Source organism: Equus przewalskii, unplaced genomic scaffold (assembly GCF_037783145.1).
Source record: "Equus przewalskii isolate Varuska unplaced genomic scaffold, EquPr2 ChrUn-10, whole genome shotgun sequence".
In the NCBI taxonomy this organism is placed as follows: domain Eukaryota; kingdom Metazoa; phylum Chordata; class Mammalia; order Perissodactyla; family Equidae; genus Equus; species Equus przewalskii.
Window position 1 is genome coordinate 1008591 of NW_027228747.1, and position 25775 is coordinate 1034365.

The 25775-nt window shown below is 45.6% G+C and overlaps 3 protein-coding genes and 1 long non-coding RNA gene across 39 annotated transcripts in view; 2 read left to right on the forward strand and 2 right to left on the reverse strand.

The window, feature by feature from the left end:
- UBAP2L (ubiquitin associated protein 2 like) overlaps window positions 1–639 on the reverse strand; it is a 41497-nt gene extending 40858 nt beyond the window's left edge. For 3 of the 11 annotated variants that reach the window (XM_070607425.1, XM_070607419.1, XM_070607409.1), the window contains exons 1-2: window positions 536–603; window positions 113–174 (exon numbers count right to left, since the gene is read on the reverse strand). The gene's annotated coding sequence lies outside the window, so the exon portion shown is untranslated. Of the gene's footprint in view, window positions 1–112; window positions 175–535 lie in introns of all 11 variants that reach the window. The other 8 variants (XM_070607431.1, XM_070607416.1, XM_070607442.1 and 5 more) reach the window with 6 other exon arrangements.
- On the forward strand, window positions 1–13239 carry CUNH1orf43 (chromosome unknown C1orf43 homolog). 3 transcript variants are annotated; one of them, XR_011536610.1, is made up of 10 exons: window positions 1–445; window positions 814–915; window positions 5002–5119; window positions 5334–5387; window positions 6019–6185; window positions 6273–6331; window positions 8349–8442; window positions 10040–10080; window positions 12082–12177; window positions 12796–13239. XR_011536610.1 is itself a non-coding variant. In XM_008526884.2 (10 exons), the coding sequence occupies exons 1-10, from the start codon at window positions 380–382 to the stop codon at window positions 12895–12897; spliced, it is 933 nt and encodes a 310-aa protein (XP_008525106.2). In that variant the 5' UTR covers window positions 1–379; the 3' UTR covers window positions 12898–13239. The 3 variants fall into 3 exon arrangements, 2 of the variants coding, with proteins under 2 accessions (XP_008525106.2, XP_008525107.1); XM_008526884.2 differs by having other exon boundaries at window positions 12048–12177; XM_008526885.2 differs by lacking the exons at window positions 1–445; window positions 814–915; window positions 5002–5119; ... (2 more) ...; window positions 6273–6331; window positions 8349–8442 and adding an exon at window positions 9578–9684 and having other exon boundaries at window positions 12048–12177.
- On the reverse strand, window positions 9258–23990 carry LOC103555404 (uncharacterized). Of its 4 annotated transcripts, none has more exons than XR_011536614.1 (5): window positions 23854–23990; window positions 23431–23605; window positions 22615–22727; window positions 16019–16053; window positions 9258–14225 (listed from the first exon to the last, which is right to left on the reverse strand). It is a non-coding gene; the product is annotated as an uncharacterized lncRNA (long non-coding RNA). The 4 variants fall into 4 exon arrangements; XR_011536616.1 differs by having other exon boundaries at window positions 14225–14331; XR_011536615.1 differs by lacking the exon at window positions 22615–22727.
- Window positions 17374–25775, forward strand: part of TPM3 (tropomyosin 3) — a 27929-nt gene continuing 19527 nt past the window's right edge. For 11 of the 21 annotated variants that reach the window (XR_011536613.1, XR_011536612.1, XM_070607462.1 and 8 more), the window contains exon 1: window positions 24300–24590. Coding sequence is in view for 19 of the 21 variants with exons in the window: in XM_070607462.1 (XP_070463563.1) it covers window positions 24459–24590 (132 nt within the window). In the remaining 2 variants the exon portion in view is untranslated. Of the gene's footprint in view, window positions 19125–19733; window positions 19860–24299; window positions 24591–25775 lie in introns of those variants that run through there. The other 10 variants (XM_008526888.2, XM_070607459.1, XM_008526887.2 and 7 more) reach the window with 2 other exon arrangements.

The window sequence follows — 25775 nt, forward strand, 5'->3', positions numbered from 1 at the left end:
GTGCCGCCCCGCCACGAGACACCTCACTCCGGCTCGGCGCGTCCGCCCCGCCTCCTCCACGGCGGCCCCGCCTCCGCCACGTGACGCATGGAGGGCCTCCGCTTCCTCTTACAGGCGTAGTTCCGCGTCTCCCCGCTCGCCGCTCCGGGTGCCATTGCCTGCCTGAGTCACGTGCTGGGGGGAAGCGGGAAGGCGTCGTTCTTCTCTCCCGGCCCCCCCATCCGCCATGTTTTCAGGCCGGGTCAGCCTTGGTCTTTCCTCGTAAGGAAATGGCCGAGGAGCTTCAGGGAACCCAGGCGCCGTTGCCTCGGCGGAGCCCGGGCTGACAAAGCAGGGCAGCGGGGTAAACCCGAGAGGTTCTGCGCGGGGTGGGACGGCCATGGCGTCCGGCAGTAACTGGCTGTCCGGGGTGAATGTCGTGCTGGTGATGGCCTACGGGAGCCTGGTGAGGAGATCCCCCACCCTGCTGTCGCGTCTGACCCAGTAGAGACCCTCCTCTTGAGTTGTTCCCTGTCCTCATTCTCCACCCACTCACCTGCGCTTTTTCTGGGCTTTGACTCCTATCCCAGGAGTACCTGGGAGCGTAAGCCACCGAGTCGGACCGCCCCGCCCCTGGCCGAGAACCCTCCCTCCAAGACCCTTGGACCAGACCCCCCGCGCCTTTCCCCACCCCATCAGCCTTGCTTTGCCCCAAGTTATACCGCGAAGCATCCCTGAGAGTCGGAACCTGGGGATTTAAATGAAAGCATGCCTTTTTTTTTTTCACTGTCTTTTTATTAAAGATTCTTTGTTTCTCTCGTATCTTTTGGACAGGTGTTTGTACTGCTATTTATTTTTGTGAAGAGGCAAATCATGCGCTTTGCAATGAAATCCCGAAGGGGACCTCATGTCCCTGTGGGACACAATGCCCCCAAGGTAGGTCTTTAAGGCACGAGATAGGCCTGGTTCTCCAGATCATTTAGGGCCCAGAATGAAAATTCCTTTGCCTTTAGAAATGACTTTAATTCCCATGTTTCCATGTCCAGTTACCCACGTTCTTACGTTAGTAGATTGAGCAAAAACTGTCAGCTTGGGTCCTGGCTTACCAGCTCACTGCTGTGGCACAGCATGTAGCATACCCAGGAACTTCAGTTTTTGCATCTGCAGAAGGAAGGACTTGGATTAAAATTTCCAATTCTTTGTGGTAAGATGTTTCCCAGTTCAACTTGTAAACTACCCAGTGTTTTCTGTTGCTATTTAAATTTTGTTTAAGGATGGGGTTAGGGTGGTTAGAATTAGCCTGAAATCAATGAGAAGAGTTGCCTTTGCGGAAGTTTAGATTTATAAGAACCCCATAAATCATCTAGTTCTGTTATTCATGTTACAAATAGAAACCTAAGAAAAGGAAGCAGCTTACCTGAGATATATGCAAAGTGAATAACCATTGGTCTCTGTCTATGCTCTCTCTATATGTAATTGCCTTCCTTTCCTTGGCTTTAAATATCTACTGATGAAATTTTATCTCTGTCCCCACCCTCCTTCCTGAATTCAATACTTATATATCCAACTGCCTACCTAACATTTCCATTTTGATAGGTATCTCAAACTTAACATGTCTAAATCAGAACTCTTGACACCCCACTTCCACCCCCATCCTGCTTCTTCTGTCTTCCACTTCTGGGTAAGGGACCTGCTGCCCTTACTGACCTCCTTTTGTATAGCTTTCCTCTGATCACTGGTATCCAGCTACAGTGGTTGACTTCCCCACCTTTATATATACTGTTACTGTGGCCTAGAGTGATCTTTCTCTGGTCTTCACTTAGCTAGCTGATTTGTTCTTTACATCTTAGATCAAAGATTATTTTCTCCAAAGAAAAATGCTTATTATCTGTTTTAAAGCAGGTCCTCTTCTTTGTTTTCTCATAGTACTCTGATTTTTTCTAGATAGCATTTTACCACAAATTTTCTTTTTTTTTTTTTTAAGATTTTTTTTTATTTTTTCCTTTTTCTCCCCAAAGCCCCTCTGGTACACAGTTGTATATTCTTCGTTGTGGGTCCTTCTAGTTGTGGTATGTGGGACGCTGCCTCAGCATGGTTTGATGAGCAGTGCCATGTCCGCGCCCAGGATTCGAACCAACGAAACACTGGGCCGCCTGCAGCGGAGCGCGCAAACTTAACCACTCGGCCAAGGGGCCACCCCCCACAAATTTTCTTTTATGTTTAATTGTCTATTTGTTTAATGCCTCTCTTCCACTAGACTGTAAGCTTCAAGAATGCAGGCACTATGCCAGTTTTGCTCACCTCTGTAAAACCAGGACCTACACATAGTAGGTACTCAATAATTCATTGTTGAGTGAAAAGCAAGTGGCAGAGCTAGAGCTAGTAAACAATTCTCTGAACTCCTAGACCAATATTCTTTCATTAACCAGTACTATTAACTCTCCCCTCCATGTTCTTTCCTTTCCCCTCTATGTTCTTTCCTCAAGGAAGATGTCATGGGCTGAAACTTCAATAGAGCTCCTTCCACATTCCCTGTTTTCTCCAAATGCCAGCTGCCTCCCATAGGAGGGATATAGGCTTGGCTTCCAGTACGTCATGAGCCAATCAAAACTTGGACTATATAAGAACGCCTCGGACAAGATGAGATCAAGATTCCTATTGCTTTAGAAAATTCTTTCATCTAAATTCTCATCCATTGCATTTGCAAGTATAAATCAGCAAAAGCACTTTGAAAAGTATTTGAGCATTACCTAGTAAGATTGCACATGTACCTAATCCATAGCCCAGAATTCCACTCTTACCTTAGAGAAATTAATTTTCATTCATGTGTACCAGAAGACATGTACAAGAATAGTCGTAGCATTGATCACAATTTTTTTTTTTTTTGGGTATTTTTTAGAGTGAGGAAGATTGGCCCTGAGTTAACATCTGTTGCCAGTCTTCATCTTTTTGCTTGAGGAAGATTGTCTCTGAGCTAATATCTGTGCCAATCTTCCTCTTATTTTTGTATGTGGACGCCAGCACAACATGGCTCAGTGAGCGGTGTGTAGGTCTGTGCCTGGGATCCAAACCCGTGAACCCTGGGCCGCTGAAGCAGAGCACATAAACTCAACCACTACACCACCAGGCCAGCCCCCATAATATTTTAGAAAGAAACTGTTAATCTAGATGTCCACTTGAGAATGGATATATAATGATGTATTTGTATTCTGGAATACTATAAGGAATGAAAACAAACTGAAGATAAATATATGAACACAAATGAATCTCCAAAATATTTTTGAATGAAAAAAGTCACAAACATGAATGAAACTTGAAAAGCTGAATGAAAAAAGCCAGAAAGCCATTCATTAAAGAATATGTTCCATAAGATTTCATTCCATTTATATGAAATTCTAGGATAAGCAGAACTATATTGATAGAAAGCACATCAGTGTTGCCTGGGGCAGGAAGGGGAAGGTTGACTGCAAAGGGGTATGAAGAACATTTTAGGATGATGGAAATGTTTTGTATCTTGACTAGAATGGTGCTTGAGTGGGTATATTCATTTGTCAAAACTCATCAATCTGCACACTTAAAATGGATGCATTTTGGGGTCCAGCCCAGAGGCATAGTAGTCAAGTTTGCATGCTCTGCCTCTGTGGCCTGGGGTTTCTGGGTTCAGATCCCAGGAGCAGACCTACACACCACTCATCAAGCCATGCTGTGGTTGCATCCCACGTACAAAATAGAGGAGAGTGGCAACAGATGTTAGCTCAGGGACAATTTTCCTCACCAAAAAAAAAAAAAAAATGTATGGCATGTAAATTCAACTTAAATAAAGTTTATGTAAAATTTTAAAAGACAGGTTGCAGAAGAATTCAGAAAGTATTTACCACTTATATAAAGTTCAAAACCAGGCAAAGCTAAACATCTTGTTTAGGGTGACATGATAAAACAGAGAAGAAAAATAAGACTTGACAAATTAAGATTGGGGGTTGCATTCGATCAGGGATGGGCAGACAAGACTTCAAAGGCCGTCCAATTCATAAACTGGATAGTGGATACAGGTTTTCATTTTAATGATTTTTATAGTTTCTTAAAATCTACATATGTGGGGGCCAGCCCGGTGGCGCAGTGGTTAAGTTCACACGTTCTGCTTCTCAGCGGCCTGGGCTTTGCTGGGTTGGATCCCGGTTGCGGACATGGCACCACTTGGCATGCCATGCTGTGGTAGGCGTCCCACATATAAAGTAGAGGAAGATGGGCACGGATGTTAGCTCAGGGCCAGGCTTCCTCAGCAAAAAGAGGAGGACTGGCAGTAGTTAGCTCAGGGCTAATCTTCCTCAAAAAAAAAAAAAAAAAAGTACATATGTGTATTCTGTATATGGTATATTTCACAGTGGAAGTTTAAAAAGTTACAAGAAAAAAATCTACTTAATGGGGCTCTGGCAACCCTCTTAAGAGAGATGAATATGAAACTATTAACAGTGGCTAACAGTAGGTAAATGAAAGGTGAGGCCTTTAGTACCTTTTTGTATTTTGTACCACAAATGTGAATTGCCTACTTAAAAAATTAAATATGCTTTAGAAGAAAGCCTGTAGAAGTTCTGTAGTCCACCAGGTAGGAAGTCCCCAAACTATTAGAAACCATGTACAGGCCTCTTTATAGCGTTTTAGATTAGATTATGACTTCCAGTTGCTGTCCATTTTTACACAGCTTGGGAAGTTCTTTATAACACCTAACCAAGATTCTTGTAAACCAAGTTGAAAGTCAGAAATAATGTTGATGCTATAGAGCTTGAAGGAATTCTGGCAGGTTAAAAGATCTAGCTTAGCAATGGACAGTTTGGAGAGGTTCTTAGAGAACCCAATCCCATTCTTTCTTCACTTCTTGAGTCTTATCTGGCAAATTCATTAGCCAAATGAGCATTTTGTCTGCTTCTGTTGTCTTAGTTGTTCACTTGCTCTGCCCCATTTCCAGACTGATAGGAAGCTGAGTACAGGGTAAGTGATTGTGTATTCTTTTCTGTACGTGAACAGGACTTAAAAGAAGAGATTGATATCCGACTATCCAGGGTTCAGGATATCAAGTATGAACCTCAGCTCCTTGCAGATGATGATGCAAGACTGCTACAGCTGGAAACCCAGGGAAATCAGAGTATGTGGCATGCTCTTGGAGGATACCTCAGCGAGGAGTCCCACAAACTCAGAATGCCTTTGCTCTCAGGGTTGTCAACATAGCTGCTGACAAAATCAGCAGCTTTAGTTCCTTTGTTACTGGGTAAACATCAGAGGTGGGGAAGCAGTTATTAGCTTGTTGGAGTTTGGAGAATTTTAAGGGTTATGCCTGAGACCAGTCTCTCTCTCAACAGATTGCTACAACTATCTATACAGGATGAAAGCACTGGATGCCATCCGTGCCTCTGGTAAGGGCTACTTGACGGGTCATTCAGGATCCTGAAAGCTCACCTGGGGAAGAGAGGGAAGAACCCACTTTATATATGTTAGAATTTGTCTTTTCTGCATATCCCTGGCTTGTAGGAATTTCCTACAATTTTGCAGGTACTGGGTACTATTTTGCCAAAGGAAATGATGTAGGTGAGTTATTTCTTCTCCAAAGAGTCTGGATTTGTTTTGTTCTTCTCTTTAGACCTTCAGTTTCATAAACTGGATGGTGGTAATTTGCTTGTTTTTCCACAAAAGACGGGTGGCATCTGCTTTTTCTCTAAGCTCAAAATAAATGCTTCTTGAATTCTTTTCATTCTGTGACCATTGTCATATATGCTCGGTCTCTACCAAAACATAGTTTATATCTTAAAGCCAGGATGGGTAAATAGGAGGGAAAAAGGACAATGACACTATTGTGTATCATTGGTATAGCTTACAATTGTGTTGCTGCCACCAAGTGACCACTCAGACACGGCTCTGTACTTCTAGTCTTAATTCCATTAGAATTTACCCCCAGCTCACTCATTGGACCCATTTCTAAGTTTGGGAAATTAACTAGAAAGAGTAATGAATGGGAGAAGGAGTATCACTGTGTTATTATCTCCTCAGAGATCCCATTTCATGCTGATGGCCGGCATCCCTGTTCCTTAATGGGCAAGAATTTCCGCTCCTACTTACTAGATCTTCGAAACAGTAGTACTCCTTTCAAGGGTGTGCGCAAGGCCCTCATTGATACCCTGCTGGATGGCTATGAGACAGCCCGCTATGGGACAGGGGTAAGCTGGATGGCCATTTTTTTCCTTCAGGGAACTAAAGGGATGCCCCAGACTGAGAGATCCTCACTCTTCCTTCTCTTTCTTCAGGTCTTTGGCCAGAGTGAGTACCTGCGCTATCAGGAGGCCCTGAGTGAGCTGGCCACAGTGTGAGTTTGGAGGGGAGCATGTCAAAGGGGCTGGTTAGAGAATATAGCAGTGCTGGACTGTTCTCACAATGAAATGACCTTCATAAAGCATTATGAACAGAATCCATGATAACATAAGACTTGTCAGGTCCTAGACTATTAGAATTGCCTCTTGCTCACATTTGAAAGCAGATGCTGCTCTACAAGCTATTAAGATCAGCTTCTCCTACTTTTGTGCACCTCTTTTTTTTTTTGCTTATGTTTTTTAGTCCAGCTCAGTAAAATGTCAGAATTGGTGTAACCTATGACACCAATAAAGGAATAAAGTTTTTCAGCATACAGAGATTCCTTCTCTTCCAGGGTCCCAGTGTCTTCCTTTTGTGTCTTGGTCTGATAAAAGTAAGAACTAAATGCCACCCATTTTTATTACCACTTAAAGAATTAGTAACCCTGTCTGAAACAAAGGACATCACCATAGAATCAGCTGTTGAGTGTGTTATAGGAGAGGAATCAAGACTTTTGTCTGAGAATGTCTTAAATATGTACTAAAATAGCTTCATTATGTTGTTTACGTAAAAGTTAAAATGAAAGAATGAAGAGGGAAAGCCAATCTAGAATAAAAAGTTAGTTACCAGATATGAAAGAAATACATCTATTTTCTGCTGTGTTGAATATGGCTCTTTCTCAAAAGATAACGGGTATGTCTGTTCTGTCTAATCTCTGTTCCTAAAAATAAACTACCTTGTTCATAACAACAAAAGATTCTAGTAAAAGCTACGTAGAACAGTAATGAAAATGAACGTGTGGAGAGGATGGAAAAGGCCATTTGGTCTAGAAGTCAGGCAGGAGGCCTGTTCAAAATTCAGTTTCTTTGAAAGACAAATACTGTATGATTCCACTTATATGAGGTACCTAGAGTAGTCAAATTCATAGAGACAGAAGATAGAATGGTGGTTGCCAGGGACTGGAAGAAAGGGGGAATAAGGAGTTGTTTAACAGGTAGAGAGTTTGTTTTGCCAGATCAAAAGAATCATTTTGCCAGATCAAAACAATGTGAACATACTTAATGCTACTGGATTGTAAACATTTGAATATGGATAAGATGGGGGGCCAACCATGTGGCCGAGTGGTTAAGTTAGTGTGTTCCCACTTTGGCAGCCCAGGGTTTTGGCAGTTCAGATCCTGGGTGTGGGCCTAGCACCACTCATCAAGCCATGCTGAGGCAGTGTCCCACATAGCACAACTAGAAGGACCTGCGACTAGAATGTACAACTATGTACTGTGGGGCTTTGGGGAGAAGAAGAAAGAAAGAAAGAAAAAAAAAGATTGGCAACAGCTGTTACTTCAGGTGCCAATCTTTAAAAAAATTTAAAAAAATAAATGGATAAGATAAATTTTATGTGTATTTTACCACAACTTTTTAAAAAAATTCAGTTTCTTTTGATTTCAAGTTTCTAAAAAGTTCAGTGGGTATGGTGAAAAGGATATAGGCTGTGAAATCTGACAAACTTAGGTTTGAATCCCAGCATTCTGTCACTTCCTAGCTTTGTGACCTCGGGCAAGTTACTTAATGTTACCCAGTTTCTTAACCTGCAAAACAGAGATGATGCTAACATATAAGGATATTGGGATGTTAATAAATTAGATGTTGGTAAAGTACCAAGTTTAATGTCCTAACATATGGTAAGTACTCAATAGTTATTTCTATTCTTATTTTTTGGTATTCAGTTTTCAAGGGACTCTCTTTGGACTGGGAGCATATTAGTGGCATACACACACTAGGTGAATCAGCAGGATTAACAGTTTTCTTTAAGCATAGTGAGATGAAGAAAAGGTTGAGCCAGAGCCAGGGACCGAGTGGGAAAACTGGTTTCTCTGCTATTTCTAAGTTACTAGATGGGATTTTAGCAACTAGTTTATAAGATAGGACAGAGACCATTTGTGGCTACAGCTGCATTTATGAGATGGATGAACCTTGAATTGTATTCTTCCATTAGTCCTCATTCTCTCCGTGACCTGCCCTCCCTGTATTCTTCAGGGTCAAAGCACGAAGTGGGAGCTCTCAGCGCCAACACCAGTCAGCAGCCAAAGACCTAACCCAGTCTCCTGAAGTCTCCCCAACAACCATCCAGGTGACATACCTCCCCTCCAGTCAGAAGAGTAAACGTGCCAAGCACTTCCTCGAATTGAAGAGCTTTAAGGACAACTATAACACACTGGAGAGTACTCTGTGATGGAGCTCAAGGACTCTCGCATTGATGGAGCCAGACAGACTGCAGTGCGCTTGCTGGGCAGCCCTCAGGTCATCTGGCTCAGCAGGCCTAGACTCAATCAGCTGAAGCTCCTGTTGTGCCCAGAGCTCTTAGAGCTCATGCCTAGAGGATCATTCTCCAACCCTTTCTTATGGCCAGTTTCAGAACATCAGTTAAGACTTTATTTTCCCTTGGTAGCACTTTTTTCTGGAGTTGAATTCAGATGTTTTTCTTAATATTTCTGTCAAAGCTTCCTTAAAAATCCTCACTTGGTTTTGATCATAGTTCATCTGCCCTTTTCCAGACTATAAATAATCCCAAGGGTGAGAAATGAGGTGACAGGGCTTGGTGTCTTCCGTATCTACCCCTTTGTACATGGTTGAATGGGAACCATTTGGGTTTGAGCATCTTAGAGTTGGTTGGTGGGAAAGGTAGAGAGGAACTGGTGGGGAGGTCAGGTAAGGCCGTGAGTGGTATGTGGAATAACTTACCTTGGTGCTCCACTTAAACCAGGCTGTGTTGAAACATTAACACGACTTCCCTGATGTGCAAGGATCTGCCCTTCCACTTTCATGCCATACTCTCGTGAATAAATTGAAAAGGGAATATTTTGACATCTGACATAATCTCATTCTCCCTCATTTATTGGGGATGCTATGGGACAGTGTGAAGGGATGGTCAGACCAATGCACTGGTTTGACTTTATAAATTATTTAATAAAATGAACAATTAAAAAATAAAGCATATGATTCATTTCTTTACAGTTGCCTTTTAATAAAACAGGCATATGATAATGTTCTCTGGACCTAGAACCAAATGGACACTCCTTGGGACCCGAACAAAAGAAATCCTAAAATTAGGACTGTGCTCCTTGCTTACAGAATTGCCTGTGTCACTCATAGAAGGTTGGAGAACTAGGATTCCCTTAGGTCTCCCGGGCAACAGGCCAGGTGACCAATCAACTCCTAGGCCTAGGGTCATTGTTGGAAGCGTAAATGTTGCTATGACTACTGAAACCTCGGTGACTGAACTAAACAGAAAGGAGAGCCTGCTCAGTCTCCTAAGACCACATCAAGCATGTCTGTACATATGTCTACGGAAAAAATGACAAAAGTAGAAGAGGTATGCAGAGTTGGGAGGAGGGGCTGGGTTGGAGGAGATTCCTTTGGTGAGGTTTCCAGGTCAATTTACCAGAAGTGGATGGTTTTCTGAGAGAGGATCTTGATGTAACAGAAGAATAGTAACAGAAGTGGGAGACTATTTCTGGCACATAGTGGGTATTCAAATGTTTGTTCCATATCAACCCCTGCATGTTTTCTTTGATCCATTCTGAAAGGAGAAGGACTTCTCACGTCTCCTAGGAAATTGGCCACTCCCTCTCTAAAGAGGAAAGTCTATATGTCTCCCACTAGAATAGGGTACTGAGGGTGAGGTACTGGAGATCAAGGCAGATCAACAGAACTTCCTTTTCTTGCAGAGTTTTCAAAGGGCCCTGGGACTTAAGAAGATGGTTGACAGGTAATCTCTGCTTCTATTCCTTCCCTTATCCTTCAGCTTGACCTTTTCACACTCCTCTCCTCCCTGAGCCACCTCTGATATCTGTTCCATCTTGTTAGGGGCCCACCAAGAAGGAAAACGGGGCCAGCCTGGTTACATAGTAGTTAAGTTCACACGCTCCACTTTGGCCGCCCTAGGGTTTACTGGTTTGGATCCTGGGCACAGACCTACACACCACTCATCAAGCCATGCCATGGTGGCATCCCACATAGAAGAACTAGAAGGACTTAGAACTAGGATATACAACTATACGCCGGGGCTTTGGGGACAAAAAAAAAAGATTGGCAACAGATGTTAACTCAGGCCCAATCTTCCTCACCAAACAAAAAAAAGGGGGGGAAACAGGTATGGAGGGGGAAGAAGCAGCCCTGGTTCTCACAAGCAGAGATGAGCCTCCTCATGCCACTAGGTTAGGCTGTATAGACAATGATTTTTATTGCCCCTAGCTTCCCATTCTCTGAAGGAAAACGAGCAAGGTTTCATCATTTTTATTTTTTAAGGTTAATTCAGGTGTTTGTTGCTTGGCATTGTACTAATGTAGTGTGTATGCAGTAAGTATTTGTTGAATGAGTGAATGAGAAGAGTCAAAAGACTGTATCTCCCTCACTTACGGAGCTTTTTAAAAAACACATGTTCAGGTTAACCCAGAAGATTCTGACTAAAATGGTCTTGGAGTGGATAGGATCAGCCTGTTTTTTAAGGTTTTGCAGGTTACCCAGAGCTAGCAAGGATCCGAGGTAAGAAGAATGCATACTATTTTAGTGGGAGTCAAGGTTGATGCAGCACTTTTTACAAAGGCAGTCTGATGAAATCTATCAAAATTTAAAATTCCTATATCCTTTGGACTGGCAACTCTGCTTCTAAAAATTTACCTTACATATATATACCTACAAAAGCATCAAAACGTACATACACAAGAACGTTGATGACAGCATTGTTTATAGAAGTAAAAAAGCTAGAAATGACCTAGCTGGTTAAACGATGATACAAAAATACTAGGCAGTGTTTAAACAGAAGGAAGCAAATCTCTAGGTCTGATATGAAAAGTCCAAATTGTTAAGTAATACTGCTTATGTAAATGTATGATTTCATGTTTGGCTTTTTTCCAAGGAAATTAGCTCTGAGCTAACATCCGCCACCATCCTCCTCTTGTTTTCCTGAGGAAGACTGGCCCTGAGCTAACATCTGTGCTCATCTTCCTCTACTTTATATGTGGGACACCTGCCACAGCATGGCTTGATGAGCAGTGCTAGGTCCGTGCGCAGGATCTGAACTGGTGAACCCCGGGCTGCCGGAGTGGAGCGTGCAAACTTAACTACTGTACCACAGGGCCGGCCCCTGATTTCATGTTTAAAAAAATTAAAAGATATACTTGTTGGTATATGATAGAAAAATTTTCTGGTAAGATATACAAGAAACTGTGATAACTGTTGAGAAGGACTGGGGCAAAAGAATGAAGCTTTCACTTATTTTTTTTTTTTTGAGGAAGATTAGCCCTGAGCTAACATCTGCCGCCAATCCTCCTCTTTTTGCTGAGGAAGACTGGCCCTGAGCTAACATCTGTGCCCATATTCCTCTACTTTATATGTGGGATGCCTGCCACAGCATAGCTTGCCAAACTGTGCCATGGCCATACCCAGGATCCAAACCGGTGAACCCTGGGCTGCTGAAGCAGAACATGTGCACTTAACTGCTGCGCCACCGGGCCGGCCCCTACAAAAATTAATATCCGTGACACATGGTCATTATGATAATTAAATACTTAACATATTCTAGGTTCTAAGTCAGTTCTAGTTGCACCTTCAAGGAGTTTGCAGTCTTCTGACACTGGCACAGAGGTTCTATTGAAGAAGCAGCCTCACTGATGATGTTTTTTTTTCCACTCCTAACTCTAACCCATTCAACTCCTACCTCTGTACCTGGGGCAGGTGGCGAAATTCACACACTCATTGTCTGTGGCAGATGACATTGAGCCAGAGAAGAAACCCGTATGCCACCCTAAGGATGCAGGACACCATGGTACAGGAGTTGGCACTGGCCAATAAGCAACTACTGATGGTGAGTTCTAGCAAGGGTGACCTGAAGTCTCATCCACTACTGCCCTGTGCCTTTGCCTACAGGGGTTCCCAAGCTCTCAGTCTCTGCCTTTACTCACCCATCTTATTTGACTCTGAGGTTTTTACCATTACACCTAAGCAATAACTCTTTAACTCCAAATGACAACGTTCTTTTTCATTAAGTGATTCTTTGCATCCAGCTGCAGATGGCACATTCTAAAGTCCCAAAGTACAGTCTAGTTCTTGTTCTTCTCATCTTGGTGAGACTCAAAACTGCTTCTTAGTGCCCAGCACCTGCCTCTCAGAACCTCTGTCTTCCTGGAGTCCCCAATTGCTGTCATGTCACTATCTTTGTATTCCAAGTGCCTAGCAGAGTTTCTGGTTCATGGTATGTTCTCAGCAACTATTTGCTGAAAATGGGGCTTCACCCATGGAGAAAAAATTGAGTAGGCTTCCCCACCAAGAGTTTAGCCTCTATGCTACTGCCTAGCTTTATGTCACAGCTGCTAAGTCCAGATCCAAGAGAACATGAATGATGGGAAAGCAACCCGGGAGAGAGAATGAGAAAGAAGGGTAAACAGAGGGCAAACATCACACTCTGTTCTGCCCTCTCCACCAGGTCCGTCAAGCTGCCCTGCACCAGCTGTTTGAAAAGGAGCATCAGCAGTACCAGCAAGAACTAAATCAGATGGGCAAAGCTTTTTACGTGGAGAGACTCTGATGGCATCCAAAACATTGTCCTTCCATTCTCACCATGCCTGCTAACCTAGCCTTCTTGAGCCCCTGCCACCTTGAACAGCCTTCCCAAAACACACCTGGATCTAGTTATCTGCCCAGGACTTAACACAGTGCTCCCACTCTCACCTTTTGCTCTCATGTCAACCCCTGGTGCTATTTGGGAAACAATCTCTGAGACAATGGTAACAAGAGTGACGCCTTGTGGTCAGAATGAGGTATGCAGTGTTGATGTAAGTAGGGGTATGGGTGGTTGAGAGATGAACAATGTGAGGGTAGAGAATCTTGATTTGGTTTAACAAATAAAGCTAGCTCTTAAAGGTTCAAACTTAGACCGCCTGACTCATTCTTTCAGCCCTAAATCTTGATTTGTTTCAAAAGTGCTTATTTGCAGCTGCCATAATCTTAATATAGCTTCCTGGATTTTGCTCACCACCTCTCAGATCTCACTTCCACTGATCTTTTCTGTACACTTAGGCAAATAGCTCTGACTGTGGCTATTAATCACAGGTACTGTGCTGCTTGAGTGTCAGGAGGCCTGGAGTTTAGGTTTTGAGTTGGCCAGTTATTGTGAGACCTCGAACAAGTCTCTTTCCTCTGCCTGAAATTCTCACCTCTGCAAAATACAGGGTTCCAAACTCAAATGCCTTCAGGAGTCAGGCAAGTAATATAGCAAGTGTAATGAAATAAGGAGTGGTGGGATTTATGGGGAACTGGAAAGAGCATGTTAAATCTAAGGGCATTCAAAATTCTGAAAAATACTGACTAATCATATGCATCTATAGGCCATAGAGAACTTACTTATAAAGATCTACGTTACATACAAATGACATCCCAGGCCAGAGAGACCCCCATTTTGCAGCCAGTAACAGTTGCAGGAACCCACTGTCACTCTCTGATGTAATCACCATCATACATACTTTTCCCTATTCTCTCACCTTGTCATCTGCAACCTCATTGGTCACTTATCCTTTCCACACTGATCTTTTCCTGCCCTCAACTCCATGTGTGGCTATGTCTCCCCTGCAAAATTGACACCTCCCACCCACCTCGTGCCCACTCACAAGTCTGTCTGTATCCTTCAATATTCATTTTTCATCTCAGCTGTCACAGCTTCTCCTTCATTCTCTCCCTACACACCCCACTGATGAGCACAGGGAGGCAGCAGGGTATAAAGAGACGAGCACACTGGGGCACGCTTCGTGGCGCCGTGGTTAAGTTCACAAGCTCTGCTTCAGTGGCCTGGGGTTCGCCGAGTTGGATCCCAGGTGTGGACCTGCCCACCACTTGTCAAGCCATGCTGTGGCAGGTGTCCTACATATAAAGAGGAGGAAGATGGGCACAGATGTTAGCTCAGGGCCAGTCTTCCTTAGCAAAAAGAGGAGGATTAGCAGTGGATGTTAGCTCAGGGCTAGTCTTCCTAAAAAAAAAGAGAGAAGAGCACAGGCTGTGGAGTCAGGTGCGGCTTCAAAGTCTGGATTCCCCTCTTAATTGTTTTGTCGCCATATGTAAGTTACTTCTCTGAGCCTCAGTTTCCTCTTCCGAAAATGGGGACAATAATACCCATCTCATAGGATCATTATGAGGATTAAATAAGGTATGTAGAGAGCAAGCCTGGTGCTTGGCAGTCAGTAGGTATCCTCCATTTCCCTCTGACTTTCCCTGTGACTCAGGCCCTTTGAGGTTCCCTTGCTAACTCCCTGGCCAGCCCCCTTAATGCAGCTCAAATATCATTTCTCCATCCCAAGCCTGTCTCTCTTTCTGTCCTATATATATCCATTCATCCTCCAGCCCCCATCAGCCCTGCTTCCCAAGCCCTCTTATCCTTAGTCAATAGCTCCTCATGGGTTCTTACACCTAACAAGACATGGAGCTCACAGACTGAGGGGTGGGGAGGCAGGCGTTGAATAAGTAATGATGGATGATGGGAGTTGCATAGGAGACAAAACCACACGCAAGTGGCCTGCATTTGACCCACAAACCTGAGACTGAGTCTCCCATTCCTTCTGCCTGTTCCCCCGTCCTCGATTTCCTTGCAGGTTCATCCGCCTTCACTTCTTCCATCTTCCCTCATATCTCTCTCCCAGCCGCCCTCCGCTACTTCTATATGAGCAGTATAGCCTAATGTTAGGAGAACAGGCTTTCACACTGGACAGATCTGGGTTTGAATCTGGTTCTGTCACTCACTGCCTGTGTGGCCTTGAGCAAGTTACTTTAACTTTCTGGGTCACAGTTCCTTATATGTAAAATAGAAATGCCTACCTCACTGGCTTGTGGTGGGGATTAAGTAAAACACTTAGCAGAGAGGTGGCACATAATGTCCAATAAATGGTAACCCACAATGATGTTTTCCTGCCCTATGATAGTTTTTTCCCTTTTTATTTCCTCTCCATTACCTGGCTGCCCCCACCTCCCACCACACAGCCTCACCAATCCCTTTTATTCCTCTTTCCTCTGTCCATTTGGACTCACAGAACACCCCCATCCCCTCTGTCTTGATCCCTGACCTTGGCCTCTGTCCCCAGGGCTTGTCAGTGCCAGGCTGACTCCAGTATTGGCAGGCAGGCCCCCTACAAAGCCCATCTCCCCTGATCCTCTCTGCCTACTCTGTCTGCTCTCATCACATCAACTGAGTAGTTCACCCCATTACACCCATCCAACCCCTTTCCCTCTGTGGCTGGTGCCTTCCCCAGCTCCTCTGGCTCAGAAGGGCTCAGTCTTGTTTGAAATGGCTGCATAGAAGTTACTTCCAGCAGAGCTAGAAAGCTTTCATCGGAGGTCATCTGATGTTTCTGCCTAGTTATACTATCCAAAGTCTCCTCCTAAGAGAGCTGCTCCTCCCTACATCAATATTCCCAGTCTCTGCCTCTGTTCCCCTAGTGCCCCAAACACTAAAGTCCTTTCTATTCCTACTAGTCCCTTTCCCAGCCTCTTTCCCTCCACCCTCTGGTTCTCCAGGGTAGTCAAGTTTCCCAGAGAAGGGAACTAAAATTTGGGAGTGGGGGTGGGGCGGGGGTTAAGGTAGGAAGGACAATCAAGAAAGTAAAAATTACACACACACTCCCACTGAAAGCCATAAAGGAACAAGGACATAAGACAATACCTACCTTGGGGGCTTGTACGCCGATTTGCTAGTCTTCCCCTGGAAGGCAAGAGCCAAACAACAGGAATTGACTGGGGCTTGGGACAAGCTATCGATCTAGATCAAGGGCACTGTGGAGTTGGTGTATGAATTTGTGTGTGTATGCGGGGCGGGGGTTGGGGGTGGTCTGGACTAATGAGAACAAGGACACATGGAACAGGCCTGGGGGCTGAAGCAGAGCATTCTCCTCCCACCCCCACACTTCCACCCAAGCCCCCCACTCCCCACTGCAGCTATAACCCAGGCTCCTTTCTGCCACAGTAGAAAGAAGCATCTGCCTGCCACATGACATTCAACAGACCTGATTCTCTTTAGAAGAAAAACCCCTCAGAAAGGAACCAGGCTGGATCCCTGTGAGGGACAACCCTTAGAGAAGCCAGCCCAGGAGTTCTTGCTGTAAAAAGCCCCAGAAGAGGAGAGTCCTAAGGACTGCAGGCTGCTTTCTGGCAAGAGGGGGTTTCCTCCTTCACCCTTGATCTCCTAAAGTCTTAGTTTCAATTCTGCTGGGCAGGGGAGACCATAAGTCTTCTCTGGAACCTGCTGGAGCCTGCCAGTGAGAGAGGTCACTCTTCTCTTCTGAACATCCAAGGGTGACTTTAAGGAGAATGCCTGGAGGACATGGGGAGAAGGTGAGAAGGGACAAGATGGTGGGAAGAAGCAGCCAAGCATTCTGGAAGTTTCTCATGGCTATTTATCTATAGTACTTAAGAGTGGGAGGGTTCCAGGATGGTGTCACTGAAAGGCCCTCAGCAGTCTTGTGGGGGTGATATGGAAAGGTTAGGAGTTCTGTTGGAAAGGTAAAGCAGGATGTACAAGCCCCCCTCCTCCATCCCCAGAAAGCCTTAGGGCAGCTGGAAGGGAGTTGAGGAGAGCAGGTGGCTAGGCTGACAAGAAGCTGCTGACACTGCTGATCCTCTGGGCGCTGGGGCCGTGACATCAGGGGGAGAAGCTCTGTATGGGAGCTTTTAGGAAGGATAGGTGCCCGGACATGGAGCCCTGCCAGATATTCTCCCTAGTTTAGGCCAACGTGATCCAGCAAAGGCCAGGCACTGGTAGGAGAGGAGCTGAGACAGGGATGGCACGAAAGGCAGATGAGTAAGAGCCAGCTGTCTTGGGAGGCAAAGAGCAGGGATTGGTGCCCTTCCCTAGGGAGATGGCTCTCCGTCTAGCCATGCTTGGTGCCTGGTGTTTCTGCTCTGTCCTTTCTTTGTAGTGTGGGGAAGGCAGATGACCACCAAAGCTCTCCTGCCTGCTTCTGTGTGATATGTTTGATATTGGGTTGTTTAATTAGAAACCAACTAAATGTCAAACATATTCTTACAGCAGTGGGCGCTTTGGCATCACACTCTTTTCTACCTCAACCTCCAGGGCTCTGGGGCTCCTGTCTTTATTACTGAATCTCTTCTCTCCAGGACACCTTTAGAAGACTAGTGGCTGCAACCTACATGGATTTCAGTCTTAAGCTGGAGGGCTAGTATGGGAGCAGGAGAGAGCTGGAATTCGAGTATGAAATTTTCCTATATGTTTCCCTTATACTAGAAGGGATATATCTCTGATCTTCTCTTGTCCTTGTATTTTTCTCCTCCTTATTCAACCCCCTCTCTCTCTACTTATTATCCACTGCTTCCTGTCCCTGGGCTTTCTTTTGCCCTAGTCCCACAGTAGGGGGCTTTGGTTTCTCTGCTTTCCTTCAAGAATCAGTTGATGGTCTATCTGCCTATCTGCCTCCAGTGACTGGAAGCTCTCAAGAGTAGACTTCAATTTTGCCCTTTGCCCTGGTGGGTGTCTCAGTTACCCCGCTACTGGGGCTTAGCGTTATCACTACCCATCTATCCTTGACATAATGACTAATTAGAGCCATTTATATTCTTCCTTGATAGCTCTGGTCACCTTGAACAGTGCCCACCTCTCCTCTGGCATATTCTCAGATTGTATGGTGCCAGTGTACTGAGAGCAATTGCCACTTGTCAGTAATGAGGCCCCAAGTAGAAGAATGAACATGGCCTGGAACTAAGCTGGGGAGAACAGAGCTGGTAATGATGATTATGGTGGTGAGCATGTGGGGGTGGGCGGTAAGAAGGGAGCAGAGGATGGGGAGAAGAGAAGACAGCAACACCTCAGTCTGTGTGGGTATAAAAGTTCTATTTAAAGATCAGTATGGGGAAACAGAGGACATGATCCCATCTGGATTACTCTGACCCTCCCCTGCTTCTCTCCCCACCCCTCTTGAAGCTCTGGGATGGTCTTCCAGATCCCAACCCTACCCTTTTACTCCATCCCTGTGGCTCTTAAGGGGGAGGAATGATGTCTCTCTGCCAAATAGAGACTCTCAAAATAGCACAGGAATTTGATCTGGCGATCTGGGGGAATTGTCAGGGATCATGAGTGACCTCCCCTCTTCACTGTTGCTCAAGCTCCCTGAATACCAGGAATCGAAAGGTAAAACTCAACCAGTGGAGTTTGATCAGCATCCAACACAGTCCAGGTGACAGTAAGGGGGAAGCAGAAGGGTAACTAGGACCCTCTGGGTGAAAACTACCATTCTAGAATTGCCAAAGTCCCCTTTGCTATTTCAATGTTCTCCCCTCCCCTCTCCCTGCTCTTTTAAAACACCCATAGAGGTGCTCAGAGTGAGTGGAAAGTTTCAGGGTCAGGGAGTGCCTCTCCCCTCCCCCACTTTCCATTGTCTAAAATCAGCCTCAGCTGTTCCTCAATTTTTTTTTTGCTGGTGATGTCAGTCCATCAAAGTATCTCACCCTGTGTTCTCCCAGGAGAACAATGATGGGGTGGAGGAAGCTGGAAAGACCATATTAGGAACAAGAGGTGGAGCCATGAGCAGAAATAAAGGTTCAAGTCTGGGGAACTCCTAGACACTCTGTCAGCAGCCCCTCCTTTCTTGCCCTAGTCTCCAATTCTCCAGTGTTCACAGGTGAGCTCACCAACGGCCACTGCTCATGATGGAGGCCATCAAGAAAAAGATGCAGATGCTGAAGTTGGACAAGGAGAATGCTCTGGATCGGGCAGAGCAAGCTGAAGCTGAGCAAAAGCAGGCAGAAGAAAGAAGTAAACAGGTAGGCCCTGGCATTGATCTCTCTCACCTGCTGCTGAACAAGACTGTGAGATGAAAGAGAGTTTGCGTGGGAAAGGCAGTGACCACTGGTGCCAACTTGTTCTTTGGGTGGGAGGGACTCTTTCTCCAGCCTCACTGGATGGGCAGAGGACATCTAGGGTATCTGCCTCAGACTGCCTGTGTGACCTTGGGAAAGTCAGAGGCCCCTTCTGAGCTACAGTATGTTTGCTAGATTTAAGTGGGAGTAGATCATGTTTTAGAAAAACCCTTGATTTCTAAAAGAAAAGGTGAGAGCTTGGTATGCAAGCTCTTTTCCCTTAAATGGAGTCGCAGGCATCTACACTCTGAGATATTTAAAATCCCAGGGTCTTAGATGAAAGACCAGCATGGCTTGGTCATCATCTTAGGATCAGATACCGTAGGGTCACAGGCCAGGGACATAGTATAACTCCTGGGGCAGTTGACTAGAAGTGACTGGGGAGAAAGTGTGTCTCTCTCGGGATGGTAACATAGAGGCTGGACAGGGGTCTGTCAGAGCTGAAGAGCCCAGGGTCTGAGCCTGCACTGTTGTGTATGTATGTCTTGTGTGTGACTCTTGGGGCTTATATAGCTGGAAGATGAGCTGGCAGCCATGCAGAAGAAGCTGAAAGGGACAGAAGATGAGCTGGACAAGTACTCTGAAGCTTTGAAGGATGCCCAGGAGAAGCTGGAGCTGGCAGAGAAGAAGGCAGCTGATGTGAGTATTGGAAAGATGGGGGATGGGTTTAATCTATACACACAGACCTCCATGTTAACATGACTAAATTCCAAACACATTCAGACATATACATACTTGTGGATTCACAGAACACAGACATAGATGCCCACATACATTTTTGCATATAGCCACATGCTGACCCTTGTAATGGCATATATTTTCTTTCTTAAAGATATGTAGAAGTCTGATTTGTGTCTCACTCCCAACCCAGGAATTTAATTATCTTTCCCAGGACCTGGACAAAGGGAGGGGACTCCAAGTCCAGACTGCTATCACTTATCCCACCTCCTCCCCTAGGCCACATTCTTAGCTTTTGTGTCCAAGGCTTGACACGTAGATATGTGTATTAATAGGGAAACTCTCATCTCTCAACTCCCCAGACCAGCCAGTTCAGATTTCACGATGGGACAAAGGAGGTCACAGTGACCCTGGCCCTATATGGGTTTATTTATCTTGGCAAATGTGGGCATCTGCCCTCATGCCACGGAGATGCCATAGTAAGCACTGCTCATAGGGCAGCAGGGAGGATCTTAGAATGATAGACTATAATAGAAATAAGAAGGAATCTTAGAGGGTAAAGGTATCACCACCAGACCTTACTCTGTGTCTTTGACTAAACTACCCAGCTTCTGTGGGGCTGAATTTTCCCATTTGAAAATGAAATTCTCTTTTCTGCTTCATGCTATTCCATAATCACCTACTTTCCTTCATCTTCAACCTTGAAGTTTACCACAAAGATAAATGAGAGACCACATAGGGAAGACTTTTGGAAGAAAATTAACATAGGAATCTTAACAGCAACAAAAGAATGTCCTGGTATTGATGGAAATACAGTCAATTCTCAGCACTGAGTTAATAGGAAAATTGGAGCATATTTTTTAAAACTGCATTTGGTTTTGGAAAATAGCTAAAGAGACAGAGTGGGCCATTCACAAATGTTTTTGGATCCTCCCATTTGGCCTCTTTGCTGTTAGGTTTCTGAGCTCCTCTTTGGCTTTCCACCACTTTCTGTGGCCCAGGGAAGTGATAAGCGTTGTTGACTATATTATGCTAGAGATCAGAGACACAAAGTGGATATAAACATTATATATATTCATAGTTTCCAAAAGTTCAGGCCACTGCAAACTACTAATTCTTCCTTCCTGAAAAACTGCAAAAAACATTGGTTACCCCCAGGGCTTTGGGCAGGTGCTTCATGGTCTGCTGGAGTTGCCTAACCTAGATTCCAGGTATAGATGGATAGATCTCTCTGGTTCCAATAAACAGGCATGGAGATAGACGTTTTCACAAACTGCTGCAATGTCAGGTTAATAACAGTTTTGTGAGATGTTGGGTAACAACTCTCTGGGAAAGTCCTTAGGTTGAAACAGCTAGTATGTGGACTTAAGGAGGTGCTTCCAGGAGCAATGAAAAGAACAAGTCTAACCTGAGATCTTGGGAGAAAGAGAATGAGATAGAAGCTCCAGACAATATACCAATATCATTGGGAAGATAAAGGAGTTTCATGGGGATAAATTCTGTCTGTCCTAAGCTGCGTGTGTGTGTATTAGGACACACACACACACGCACACACACACACACACACACAGTCATCTCCCACCTAGACAGGGTCTATTTAGTATACTCATTTGAAAGAAGCTTCTCATATTTATATAGGAATCCAGCAAAAACCATTTAAATATATAATGTGTGGGTGAAAAATGCATTCAACTTCTCTCCCCCTTGTTACCTTTTCCAACAAGTCGATAAGCACCCTCACAGATATGTAGGAGAACAAGAATAGAAGCGGCCGGTTGTGGGCAGGAGGCAAAAATCTGTTAGCTCTGGTTAAGCTGGAAGCAGGAAGAAAGCTTTCCTCAAAGCTGGGGTCAGCAAACTACTACCTGTGGGGTAAATCTTGCCACAGCCTGGTTTTGTACAAAGTTTTATTGGGACATAGCCATGCCCATTCAGTCACATATTGTGTACTGGCTTTCTCCCTACAATGGAGTAGTTGCCACACCAATATTGACTATCTGGCCCTTTACAGAAAAAGTTTGCTGACTCCTGCCTCAAAGGGTCAAAGAAGGAAAGTGGGATGTTTATAGGAATACAGAAAAGCATTGAATAAGGAGGAGGCAACAAGGTTTAAAGGAGAGAGCAAGAGACAGAGTCATCAGCAACATAATATACACATCTTTGGGGGGAGGGTGCTCTGTCCAGTACAAAGGCAGTTCACCACTCAGCTTCTGCCCTTGAGATTAATAAACAAGTAAACAGAGTATATTACTTTGATGTAGATACAAGGGGAAGAGAGGGGGCAGGGAGTTAATAACCACTTGTTTACATAGGGAGTTCTGGTTATCTGAGAAGCCTTTCTGGAAAGCGTAGGATTTGCTAGGACTGTTTGAACAAAGAAAGGGTAAGGTTATGGCAAAGTCAGTCCAAACTTCATTTTTTTACTCCCTGCGTTTGTCTAAAGGCCTTTTTTTAAATAATTGTGGCAGAATATACACAACATAAAATTTGCCGTTTTAACCATTTTTACATGTATACTTCAGTGGCAGTAAGAACATTCACATTTTTGTGCAACTATAATTAAGGTCCTTTCAATCTGAGATGAAATCAGAAGCTGTTCAGGGTAAAACAAAAGGAAAGAGGAGGGTAATGGGTAGGACATAGAGTCATAACACCCTTTTTTAAGGACAGGAGGTGGAAGGGATGGGGGAGGAGGGACAGGGATGGAGATATACACCTGTTGATATGTTGTTGTATTGTTGGTCACCAGGAAAACAATAGCACTGGGCCCCTCGCTGCCCATCCGTCATGCTTTTTTAAAGGCTATCAGGAGTCAATCCACCTGTTTCCCTGGATCAAGAGAAGATTATCTGTTCAAATCTACCAGCCTCAGGAATGCAGTGGTGTTCTCAACACCCCTTTGGTGTGTCTAAGATGAGGCCAGTCTGCATCTTCACTAGGGCAAGTGGGTGCAATAGTGCCCCCTGCCGATCAACACCCAGATGACAGTCTCATTTCTGCTTCCATAGTCCCTCTGATCAGGCTTCCCCAAAGACAGTTTGAAAAATTCTTAAGCCATTAGGGTAAAGTTTACTGAGGCTTTGAACCCTGCTTTTCCTTCCTGATTCTTGGGGGGAAAAAATCAAAGTGTGCAGGTTACTCTACCAAGCACATTACTTATTGTCTGAATTGTGTCCTCTGAATAGTCCTCAGTGCTTAGTATTTCTAAAAGGAGATAAGAAGACACAGCCTCCAGAGGAAGTGTCCTCAGAACCAGGCATTCAGGGCAGCATCTGTCTTGCCTACCAATCTTCCAGGGTTTAGGATTCTTAATTCTAAATTCTGTCCCACACCCTAATTCTCTAGGGGGGAAGAGAGTTGCACCAGTGGAGAGATTTATTACTATTACTTACTGGGAAGGTGGGAGGAATACAAAGACATAAAAGGGAAGATAATAAAATTCTCGAGTCTCTTTACTACTGTGCTTCCAAAACTCCTGCATGGCAATGCCTGTAGGGACAGTTTCTAACTCATAAATAGCTCCTGGGGGTACCTGGACACAGAAGTGGCAGTGAAATTGGTGAAAGTTATAACATAGAATGGAGGCTCCGTTCCACAGTATAGTTTTCCAGGCACTCATCTTGCTGTTGCTTCAAGCATCTGGTAACAGCAGTCCGTAATAGAAGATTCCTTCCTGATAAAATGGGGCCATAAGATATCTTCCTCACCTACAAAAGGAATTATAAGCGATGATTAATTACCTAGTCCTGAATCATTCAAGGTTTGGAGGGGTTGGTAGGTTGGTTAATCACTACTGCATACTGACTCTCAGAAGTAACAGGAAAAGACCAGTATTCTAAGTAGAACACTTAAGTTCATAACTGATGCCAAATAGAATGAGAACTTTGCCAACCTGCCCATCTCTTCACCCCCATAATCCCCTTTATTGACTTTCAGGAGATGGGAGAGAACCTACCTGAGCAGACTGTGAGAGGAGGCCGCAGAGTGGGGTTCTCTTGAAGATGAGGCCCAGAACGTCTAGGCTTTTCTTACTACCTGGTTTTGGAGACTGTGCGGGGTGGGTGGAAGCAGAGGCTTGTAGGATGTTTATCTTGTGGAGAGGACACCGGGTACCCTATCGGGTAGGTGGTGGCGAGTCAGCATTGGGAGGGTGAGGGGTCAACTGCGGGAGTGTAAGGGCAGCACACTACTTGTAGGCCAACCATTGTGGCAGCCTGCCTGGCCCGAGAGCCTAGACTAGACGCGCCTTCTGGTTACCATGGTAGCACTGCCTCTTCCCAACCCCGCCCCCCTTTACTGGCCCAAGGGAAGGCCGGGAGCGGTCGCCTAGGGCGACGGGGAGGCCCCGCCCCTCGCTCCCCGCCGCGGGTCTCCCTCCAGTGGACTGCCTTCCCGCCTGCCTGGCGGTGGGAGGGCGCGGCTGCCGTGGCGTCACATCCGGGCGGGTGGGTGAGTTCCGGTATTTCAGGGCGGAGCAGGCGGAAGTAGGGGTGAGAGGCGGCTGCAACGCCGAGCGGAGGAGGCAGGAACCCGAGCGTGAGCAACAGCAGGGTGGGCACCATGGCCGGGACCACCACCATCGAGGCGGTGAAGCGCAAGATCCAGGTTCTGCAGCAGCAGGCCGATGATGCAGAGGAGAGGGCCGAGCGCCTCCAGCGGGAAGTGGAGGGAGAAAGGCGGGCCCGGGAACAGGTACGAGAGGGCGAGGCGCGTGAGGGAGGGGCAGGTGCTGGAATAGCTGGGACCCCGGAGTGGGCCCCTTTTTTTGCGGTGGAGCACAGCCCTCAGGGGGCCGGCAGAGTCAGAGATGAAGTTGAAGTCTGGAGGATGGGTGGGGCTTAGCTTCGTTTGGACATCAAGCGGGCTAGTGGGGAATGGGTGCTTGGCCGAGCAGGCTTGACCTTTGAAGGAATTGAGCCTCCCGGGATCTGGGGAGTGGTTTTCCTCCTCCTCTTTTCTCCCAGCCCATTCATTCAGTCCCTCGAGCCGGGCGCGGCCGGGGGAGGGGCTCAGCGTCCTCTCCCTCCCCCACTTCCCCATGAACTGTGTGTTGGGGGGAACTTTGCTCTCGTTTGAGGTTTCCGGCCCAAGGGGTAAGAGTAGGTGGGTGCATCTCTGGTCTGGGAGGGGCAGGGTCGAACTTAGTGTGAAAAGGTGGGGGTTGGGGGGTGGGAACCACCGGAAAGCCCCCGGCCTGGCCTGCTGGCAGCTTTTCCGCTCCCTCCTCCTGCTCAGGAAATGAGGCAGCAGTCGACTGAGAGGAAGCGCGGTGCCCTCCCTTGAGGGGGTTGAGGCCACAGCACCGCCTCCCGTCCTCCGGCTGGGGCCCTTTCCTATTACGGGGAGCCTTTGCAACTGCAAAACCCACTCTCCATCCACGTGAAGCTGCGGGGAGGAGATGATACTTGTCACTCCTTATGTTAGTGCAAATATAGGAGGCAACAAAACTTGTCTGGCTCTACCCGTGATGACCTGGAAAGCAGAAACTTTCTGCCAGATTCAGGCCTTTACTGCTGAAGTGTGATCACTGCAAGCTGAACCAGTTAAGAACACTACTTCCAAGCCGAGCTGATAAGCGAGTGTATCTGGCAGAGAATCGGCTGGAGTGCCAATTTCTGTCAAGGTTTCTGGTTGACCAGACAGTATAGTTGATAGAGACAGAATAATGAGTTCCGAGGGGACTCTGGTGATGTTACTCTGCTACTTTCCTAATTTTCATCCACCATTTTTTTTTTAAGTTCAATAAATGTTTGTTCAACTGAAAGTTGGAGCATCAAATGTTGATGGAATGAATGGTGATTCTTGAAACTGCTTTCTGTTTAGAAGGTCTAGAGTGTAGTGTAGTGGGTGGAGCTGATTTAAGTTGAGGCTTTGGTT

Coding starts and splice junctions, on each gene's coding strand:
- CUNH1orf43 (XM_008526884.2), top strand. CDS start 380: ATGGCGTCCGGCAGTAACTGGCTGTCCGGGGTGAATGTCGTGCTGGTG. Junction 446..813: donor TGATGGCCTACGGGAGCCTG/GTGAGGAGATCC, acceptor TCTTTTGGACAG/GTGTTTGTACTGCTATTTAT. Junction 5,120..5,333: donor GGAAACCCAGGGAAATCAGA/GTATGTGGCATG, acceptor CTCTCTCAACAG/ATTGCTACAACTATCTATAC.